This window comes from Carassius gibelio, chromosome B18 (genome assembly GCF_023724105.1).
Source record: "Carassius gibelio isolate Cgi1373 ecotype wild population from Czech Republic chromosome B18, carGib1.2-hapl.c, whole genome shotgun sequence".
NCBI lineage: Eukaryota > Metazoa > Chordata > Actinopteri > Cypriniformes > Cyprinidae > Carassius > Carassius gibelio.
In genome coordinates this window covers 28307757-28318393 of record NC_068413.1, presented here as the reverse complement: position 1 = coordinate 28318393, position 10637 = coordinate 28307757, and the positions used below count along the sequence as shown (strand labels likewise).

At 35.7% G+C, this 10637-nt stretch overlaps 1 protein-coding gene across 1 annotated transcript; it reads right to left on the bottom strand.

The window, feature by feature from the left end:
• Window positions 1–4455: 4455 nt before the first annotated feature.
• Window positions 4456–8032, bottom strand: LOC127977364 (extracellular calcium-sensing receptor-like). Its single transcript, XM_052582237.1, has 6 exons — window positions 7818–8032; window positions 7406–7697; window positions 6444–7235; window positions 6016–6243; window positions 5813–5936; window positions 4456–5351 (listed from the first exon to the last, which is right to left on the bottom strand). Exons 1-6 carry the CDS (start codon window positions 8030–8032, stop codon window positions 4456–4458), a joined length of 2547 nt encoding a protein of 848 aa, XP_052438197.1.
• Window positions 8033–10637: the final 2605 nt, after the last annotated feature.

Sequence of the window (10637 nt, the reverse complement as noted above, 5' to 3'; positions counted from 1 at the left end):
TAACATACTAATATGCTTTTAATATCCAAATCCGTTAAAGGATTTTTAGGCTGCATTAATTAGGTAAACCAGAACTGGAAACACTTCCCATAACACCCTATGTACTTGCTACATCATTAGAAGAATGGCATCTCCGCTAATATTTGTCTGTTTCTCTCATATTCCGAGGTCACCGTAGCCACCAGATCCAGTCTGTATCCAGATCAGAGGGTCACTGCAGTCACCCGGATCCAGTATGTATCCAGACCAGATGAGACAACTAGAGCCCCAGATAAAGATCCCCTGTAAAGACCTTGTCTCAGAGGAGCACCAGGACAAGACCACAGGAAACAAAATGATTCTTCTGCACAATCTGACTTTGCTGCAGCCTGGAATTGAACTACTGGTTTTGTATGGTCAGAGGAGAACTGGCCCCCCAACTGAGCCTGGTTTCTCCCAAGGTTTTTTTCTCCATTCTGTCACCGATGGAGTTTCGGTTCCTTGCCGCTGTCGCCTCTGGCTTGCTTAGTTGGGGTCACTTCAACTACAGCGATATCGTTGACTTGCAAATAAATGCACAGACACTATTTAACTGAACAGAAAGGACATCACTGAATTCAATGATGAACTGCCTTTAACTATTATTTTGCATCATTGACACACTGTTTTCCTAATGAATGTTGTGTGTGTGTGTGTGTGTGTGTGTGTGTGTATATTAGTTAGATTAATATCTACATATTCATTCAAAATGATCATGCTCACATGCACGTGCATGTTATAAACTGTTCTTATAATTTGTCAAATAAAATAAAACCAAAAATGCAGAGACACCACAAACATAAATTGGTGACACTGACACATGGACAATGTACACACAGACAGAGAGAGAGAGAGATGAAAGGATGCATTCTGATGTTCATTTCATGTATTGGTACTAAATATGTTATATATAACTGTTCATTTCTGTTACTTTTTATTTTTTTATTTTACAGTTAGTAACTGAAGTTTAGATTCAATTTGCAGAATTATATGAAAAATAGGTAACACTTTATAATAACTGCACTCTATTAATCATTAAGCATTAGTAAACAGATAATTCATAATTTATAAAGAATTAATAGACAGTAATAAGCAGTTTATAAATACAGGTATAAATGCTTTATTCTTGACTTAAAAGCATATCTGTAATGTGTTTAATAATTTTATTTTCATACTTTATTCATGATCAATTTATAATTTCTCAATGAAGTATAGCATTACAAACCAGTTATTTAGGAGTTGCCAGTGATTCATAAGATCACAAGAAATGTAGTAAATTCAGGTAGTTATAAAGCATATTGTAGTGGACAGTTAACTATTTATGTGAGCTCATCTAAAGTGAGGACTAGTTATGCCTTGTAAAGCATTTATAAAGGATATTTAAAGGCTCGGTTATCTTCTAAACAAAAAAACGGAAACAAACACCACACAGTGATACAGAACATAGAAATATTAACAGCCTTTAAATCTCATTTGTAAAAGCTTTACAAGGCATAAATAGTCCTCACTTTAAATGAGCTCACAAAAATAGTTAATTAACAACTACATATGTTTTATAACTACCTGAATTAACCCTGAATTACAGTAGAAATACATGTTAATAAACCATTTATTAACACTATAAGTAACTATTACTATATGTCTGAATAAAAAGATGTATGAATGCACTTTTAAATAGTTTATTAATCATTTACTTACAATTTCTTATGAACCACTGACAACTCCTTAATAACTGGTGTGTAAATAATGCTATACTTAATTTAGAAATGATAAATTGATCATTAATAAAGTATGAAAAACCAATTATTAAATACATTATAGATATGCTCTTAAATCAGGTATAAAGCATTTATATCTGTATTTATAAACTGCTTACAAATGTCTATTCATGCTTTATAAATAATGAATTAACTGTTTCCTAATGCTTAACTAATGATTAATAGCATGCACTTATTATAAAGTGTTATCGAAAAATAGATAATTGATATAAACTCTAAAGACTCAACTTTTCTCTTTGTAATATCTTGTTCAGGTTCTATAATAATGATCTATAATCATACTCTAACATTATTGGAAAAAAAAATTATCAGTACAAAATAAATACATTTCTACTGTTATAACTGTGATTTCAGAATATGTAGATATGAATTCAACTAAAAAAAATTCAAATAGCTAATTGCAAATAATGGAGCTCTGCAGCTATCTAGTGGTAAAAGGAACATTAAAAGAAAAAAAAAAGATAGGCAAATATCAAATTATCCATGTTATCCCCATGAATGAAAGTTAAAGATGTTGGTCTTTTAAAAGTTAATTTTACATAAAAACATATATATATATATATATATATATACATATATATATATATATATATATATATATATATATATATATATATATATATATATATATATATTAGGGGTGTAACGGTTCACAAAATTCACGGTTCGGTTCGATACGATACACTGATGTCACGGTTCGGTTCGGTTCGGTTCGATACGTTTTAGATACAGCAAAATGTAAAAACATCTCAACTTTTCAGAATGCCGCAAGCGCACCGCGGGTCATGTGACAAGAACCAACCAATCAGCTTCATCCTTTCCCGTAACAACGTTGAGAGCTCAGCCAAGAGGAAGGAACAGCTGATCATAGTTGTATATGGATTGCAATTTTGAAATAAATTCAGTAGCAGAGCTACTGCAAGCGATTTTTAGAGCTGCAAATCCATTTATCCTTCGCTGAAATTTCCGCGTCTCATGGAGAGAGCACATCATTGTTGCTTAGCAAAGACAGACGCCTCAGGAGAAAGACGCGCTTAGCGTTTTCCATGCGTTTTTAGGCACGATATGTGAACGGCCCCTAAGGCGCTCGCTCACTCAGCACGCGCTGAAGGCTCGTTGCAAAATGTCTAATGCATTTAACAGACCAGAAATATAAGATCTGGTGTTTGGGTTGGATTCCCTGTAAGCTATAGTGTCTAAATGCTGCAGGGATAGTTTGCTGCGTGCATGTTTCTCCTTTTTTTCGTCTTTTCCCAGATAGTACTGACGCATATATCCCAGATATTCCCGCTGTTTTTTTTTTGTTTTTTTTTTGTAATCCCGCTGGTGTACCCTGTCATGTTGCAGATGCGACATACCGTTGTTTATTTATCCACCACTCTCTTGCCATCACCATTATAGCTTAAAGGGAATCCAAAGTGCACCCAAACACCAGACCTGTTGGTTATTGGAGGATCTTCTCATTTCTAGTCTGTTAAACGCATTGGCTATTTTGCAACGAGCCTTCAGCGTGTACTGAGTGAGCGAGCGCCTGCTGAGTAGCCTAACATAAACATATAAGATGGTGTTTTTTTCTTCTTCGGGAGTGTCAGGGGCGTTGCCTGTTACGTTGTTTGGGTTATTGGGCTACCTTGTTGAACGCATATCATTATATTTCTTTCTCTCTCTTTTTTTTTTTTTTTCAAATATAATTAATTACTCCAACGAACCGTTCGGTATACATAATGCGTACCGCGTACCGAACCGAAAGCGTCGTACCGAACGGTTCAATACGAATACGCGTATCGTTACACCCCTAATATATATATATATATATATATATATATATATATATATATATATATTGGAAAAGCTGGAGTTTGCTTATTAAGCATGCAGAACAACCACCCTGATTCTGATTCTGATATCCTGTTGTCAAACCAACTGAGCATACATTTCACTTGCTGAAGAAAAACTAAAGGCAGAAAGACCCACAAACAAGCAACAACTGAAGTCAGCTACAGTAAAGGCTTGACAAACCATCACAAAGGAGGTAACCAAGTCCATGGTGATGTCCATGAGTTCCAGACTTATAGCAGTCATTGACTGCAAAGGATTATCACCAAAATATTAAAATGAACGTTATGTATGATTGTATTTATTTGTCATTTTTATGCATAATAATTGTGTGTTTTATTTGAATCCCCTTGAATTAAACCTTAAAGTCTGCATTTCAGTTTCATCTTGATTGTATGCCACAAGAACATAATGAAAAATTAAACAAAGCAAACAATGTGTGTGTGTGTGTGTGTGTATATATATTCACTGTGCTAACTGAAAAAAAATACTTTGTGATTTCATCATTGAGCTATCTTGGCTACCATAGTAAGTCAATAATAGAGTACGTGAATGAACAATTCACAATTTACTCAATCAAGTATTCACCATTTATGTTTTCTAACTTTATTAGGCAAAACAGAGATGTTGTTAATTTCATCATGTAATGGTCCAACATACACTGTTTAGTAAGAAAAGCGCCATCATGGTGATAACAATCAACATAACTTAAAATAGGATGGTAAAAGTACAGGATGGTAAAAATAACAGTGTATAGTATGTTTTATTTTCATCTACACTATTATTATACTTTAAAATTTTAAACTCACGTAGCTCTTGGGTGTTATTTGACCATTAAATGTTTTTTAGAGTTCTTGTCTGGTTTCAATAAAATGATATAGCATTTAGGAATAAATATGCAAAATAACATTCCATATGTGGAGGCTAAAATGGCAAATACCTCCACTGCCACTGTGAATTTTCCAGGAGAACTAACATAAGCAGGTATGAAAGCAATCCAAACAGCACAAAATATGAGCATACTAAATGTGATAAATTTGGCTTCATTAAAATTATCCGGGAGTTTCCGAGCCAGAAAAGCCAAAAAGAAACATAGAATAGCAAGCAGCCCAATATAACCTAACACAGCCCAGAAACCTACAACCGATCCCACATTACATTCTAGTATTATCTTTTCTTTGAAATAGTTAAGATTTTTAAATGGAAAAGGGGGGTATATTGTTAACCAAAGCACACAAATAATCACTTGTATAAGAGTAAATGAAAAAACACTGAGTCTTTGTTGAGGAGGCCCAAACCATTTCATGACATTACTTCCTGGAAGTGTTGCCCTGAAAGCCATTAAAACCACTATTGTTTTCCCCAGAACACATGAGATACAGAGGACAAAAGTGATCCCAAATGCTGTGTGACGCAACATACAGGACCACTCAGTGGGCCGACCAATGAAAGTAAGTGAACAGAGAAAACACAACATCAGTGAAAATAGGAGCAGGAAGCTCAGTTCTGAGTTGTTGGCTTTCACTATTGGGGTATTTTTATATCGGAAAAATATGACTGCAATTATTATTGTTATAAATGCACCAACAAGTGAAATAGTTGTGAGCAAAATCCCCATGATTTCCTCATAAGACAAAAATTCTGTTTCCTTCTTAACACATCCATCGTTTTGCATATTTGACCAGAAGTCTTGATGGCACCGCAGACATGTTACAGAATCTGTATTTAATGGATGTAATAATTAATAACAGGAGAGATTATATATATATATATATATATATATATATATGTGTGTGTGTGTGTGTGTGTGTGTGTGTGTGTGCGTGCTCTTGTTTTTGTGACATATCAGGACACAACTCACTCTGTATAATGACATGGGTATAGCACAGGTATTACAAGGAGATGGTGACTTATGAGGACATAACCCATGTCTCCATTTTTCAAAACGCTTATAAACCGTACAGAATGAGTTTTTTTGAGAAAGTAAAAATGCACAAAGTTTCCTTTGAGGGTTAGGCTTAGGGTTAGGTGTAGGGTTGGTGTAGGGCCATAGAATATACAGTTTGTACAGTAAAAAAAAAAAAAAAAAAACATTACGCCTATGGGATGTCCCCACTCTTCACAAAAACAAATGTGTGTGTGTGTCTTGTTTTCTCCTTTTATGGATATAGTGATTTTACCTGTAGTGTTACTGATTTCTCCCTCTGTGCACGGTATGCAGTCATAACAACATATGGGCTTTCCTTTCTTCACACCCTTCCTAGTGCCAGGGGGGCAGCTCTCACTGCACACAGACACTGGTACCTGTGGCAGATATATATAGGCATTGTCATTTACTTATAGAAACTGATATTCAGAAAATAAGTTTCCTTTTTTCCCTCACCTTTGTGGAATTATTTGCCCATAAAATTGATGGCATATTGACAGCTAATCGATCTATCCCCAGAAAAGAAGCATCATAAAGCCCAACAGTAACAAATTCATAGTGTTGTTTTTTACTTGGATGCCAATTTATAATGTCATATTTTGCCACTGGATCACCATTCTCATCAAAATAAACCTCCTCACCATCTTTCGTTTTGAAATGCACCTTTCTCAGGTGCTTCAGAAACTGAAGGGGAAAAAAAGACAAAAAAAAAATTATCGTTGACTAAAATGACTGACAAGGCAAACAGTCTCAACAAAATGTCATATGTATTGTACAGTACATACAGTACAAATAATAAATTGTCAAATATACTGTGTCCATATGTACAACATTAGAGAATACTGAATTGTATATAGCAGTGGAATAAATTAGTGTTAACCCACTGTTGAAGGATCAGGCTGTTTATTTAAGTCACATTTTTCTTTGCATCCCAGGAGGTCATGAAGTGTATGAGCAACAGCATACACTCCTTTATACACATTGCTGAAGATGGGCATGAGTGACATGTCTGTAAATAAATTTTGCACTTGAGACAGTTCCTCATTGCCTGTACAGGGAGTTATGGACACAGAATAATTCTTAGTTGAGTATTTACATTGAAACAGTTCTTCCCAGAACTCAGTAAAAATGACACCTCCCGAAGACTTCAGTGGTTTTATTTTTAGAATGAATTCTTGCAGACCTGTCACTTGTGTTTTGGGTATAGCCAGACCAATTGCTCCTTGTAGAATGTGGTGCTTATCCATACTGGCAATGACTGAATCAGATATCCAAGCTTCGGTCCCTACCCACTGGTATCCAGTAATATTGTGTTCAACAAATTTATGCAGCAGAACCTCCAAGTCCCAATGAGCAAGAAATCCTACAATTACTCGTGAAGTAGAGCTTTTAATCTGCTCAATTATCCTTATTACTTTATCTTCAGGGTAGGTTCTGAAAAACGGGAGAGAATATTCCAAACAGATACCCATCTGTTCAGCTACCTTAGTAAAAGTGGCCATCCCACTGTTACCATAATCATCATCTGTTCTTAAGGCTCCAACCCAGGTCCAGCCAAAGTGTCTAACCAGTTCTGCCAGTGCTCTACTCTGATAGTGATCACTTGCAATAGTTCGAAGAAATGAGGGATATTTGACTTTGTCACTAAGGCATTCACAGGTGGCATAGTGGCTGATCTAAGAGATTAATATATACAGAAGTAATATGTTTAGGCATAACATCCAGTAAAATTACATTAATTGCATTCAGCAGCATCTATTATTTATTTAAAACATAGATTACAATTTTACATTTTCATATCATTTTAAAACACTATATTGTGATAAATTGTGACATAAAATAATACCAATGGAAGCTTGAATGGTCCAATACCCTTTGATATCGCCATGCAAGCTGAAGAAGTTGTGTCCCCAATAATTGCTTGCACTTCAGCATGCTTTGTGCAGGGCCCTTCAACAGACACTTTCTCATACCCATTTGCAAGGGCCATAGCTGCTCGAACCCCAGCTGCCACTGATCCACACGTGTCATAGATCTTGTAGCCTAATGAGATCCCAGGTAGCAAAGTGGAACTGTTATTAATTTCCTCTATTGCGAAGAGCATGGATTGTGCGTACTGGAAGTCTCTAAAATTAAGACTTGTGAAAAAATACAAATAAATAAATAAAATAAGTATGTAATGAAACTATGAATAATTCATTTAGCGTAGCACTTGTATTTACAAAATCTTATTAGACAATATCTCTGCTTTTACATACCTGATGCACTTCAGTGGAGGTGGAAGAATTGAATATGTCTGTTGCCTGATTTCCCAGCTGCTATGGAAAGAGAAAACCCCTCCAACTATAATAGCCCCATCTTTCCATAGCTCAGGGTGAACAGGCTCCCCTCGCAGAGTACAAACCATTTTGTTAGCTTTAGAGAAGGTCATGATGGATATTACCATATGTAGCAGTGCAACCAGTGGCTCCATTCACCCATTTAATGGAAACTATCATATGTCAATTGTATCAGCTCTGATATATTAGCTAATAGAAGGACTTTGAGGTTTTATAGATATATTTTAATCTGCTGGGAAATTACATATGTTGACCTCATTTGAAGGAGGTGCTACGTTTTGCATGATCAGAGTGAATTGCTTGCGTTGGTGTGTGTCTGTGTGAAAATGTTTGCTTTTTATGGTCAAAACGCTAAATATAAACAACATAAATACATGTTCCCCGGGTTGCTGCAGCAAAAAATGGCTGCCCACTGCTCCGGGTGTGTATTCAGGGTGTGTGTGCACTTTGGAAGGGACAAATGCAGTGCAATAATTCTGAGTATGGGTCACCACATGCCACTTTCAATTGTAATGCGAATAGCAGAGGAGGACTGAAGCCTGGGGTACACTTAGCTTTTCTGCCTGCTGTAATGCATGGATCTATCCATGGATCTATCCATTTTAAAGGGTTAGTTCACCCAAAAATGTCAATGTACTGTTTGAGTACATGAATTACTCCGGGATATTGGTTTGTTTGAACTTAGAGGGAGTGTCAGCCACATTAAAAAAGTTAACAGCTTAAGTCATTTGTGGATTAATGCGTATTAGAGATGCGAACTGTTTAAAACGATTCAGTTCAATTAGGTGAACTGAATGATTCGTTCGCGAACTGGATATCCAGACTGCTTTGATTTGAACTCTCTCTCACAACAGACACGGAAGCAAAGATAATGCTGAATAAAGTCGTAGTTTTTGCTATTTTTAGACCAAAATGTATTTTTGATGCTTCAAAAAAATTCTAAACGACCCTCTGATGTCACATGGACTACTTTGATGATGTTCTGCTTACCTTTCTGCACATGGACAGTTTACCGTACTCACAGCTTCACTGGAGGGACTGAGAGCTCTCGGACTAAATCTAAAATATCTTGAACTGTGTTCCGAAGATAGAAGGAGGTCTTACATGTTTGGAACAGCATAAGGGTGAGTTATTAATGACATAATTTTTGGGTGAACTAACCCTTTAAGTATACTACACATATTATGAACTCATAGTCAAGTCACTTTTATTTATATAGTGCCTTTAACAATACAGATTGTGTCAGAACACTTTACATTATTAATTAGGGAAATAGTGTCATCTAGCTGTCCTGGTCTCCGCTGACATTCAAAGCTGTCGAGGTCATCTCTAGGTGCTAAACTTCCATCTGGGCTGGATACGTACTGGATCTGGGTGTCTGCAGTGACCATCTGATCTGGATACAGACTGGATCTGGTGGCAATGTTGACCTCAGAATAAGAAAGAAACAGACTAATATTAGCGTAGAAACCATTCTAGCAAGTACACTGTGTGAATATTAGAAGTATTCCCGGTTCCAGTTGTCCTAATTAATGCAGCCTAAAAATCCTTTAATGGATTTGAATATTATAAATGTGCTAGGGTGTTATGTGTAAGCCTGTCAGGATCTGGAATGAAGGATGTCACGAGGACTCAATATATTGCAGGAAGATACAGACTTTATTAAAACCAGCTACTTCCTCATATAACTAATCAAATGGCGAATAGGAGTTTCTCTCTTATCTTATTTTGTGTGTAATATATTTATTTATATTAATAAATTAATATAATTAATAATATATTTGTGTAAATTAATTCTATTAGTAATACATAATGACTTTCAAAAGTGGAAGTAATTACCTTTATTTGTTATAATATGTATATTTTAACTAATTGCAAAAGATAAATAATCAATAAATGTCTAACCATGAGATGCTGACCGAGTTTGAGCCCTGGCTCAGCACAGTGAAAGTATTTGAAGCTTTGTTTATGAACATGGCAGTGTGGTCATACAATGACTTTAAACCGGACACTACTCTGAGCTGATCACATTATACAAATGCTCCAGATATGTAATCAGGTCCTCCCTTTTGGAATGGTAAACATGACACTATTCATCACTCACACATGGTGAGTGATTAACATTTTTTTTGTAACACATTGCACTTCATGTGTTTACAGATTTGTGCAGAATTTGAGACATACAGAATTACCATAGGCCCATCAGAATCAACAATCTTTGCCAAACTTGATCCGGACTGCAAAACTTACGAAGATGTTTGCATACTGAAGAAGAGTCCTTGGACAAATAATGAAACCCTCTTGGTGCCCACTACACAGGTAAGAACAGCTGCACTCAACACAACCTTGTATTAAAACATTATTCTCTCACTGGCCACTGGAAATTGACAAAACAAGACAGATAGAATAAGATAAGGTTTATTAATACAATAAAAACAAAATATGTGGTATTACTATAAACTGATAGATTTATTTTAATGCAAGGCGGGGGTGTCCAGACCTGATCTAAGAAAGCCAGTGCTCTGTGGAGTTCAGCTCTAACACACCTGCCTGGAACTTCAGGTAAGACTTTTTTGTTTTAAAATTCCCAAGAACCTTGATTAGCTAGTTCAGGTGTGTTTAAATTGCTAGATCACCCAAAAATAAACATGTCATTACTCTATTTTTTTTTTTTAATCTTTAAGCAACAAACAAGAAGGAAGGACAGTCCACAGTCTACAGTCCAATATTGAGGAAAAG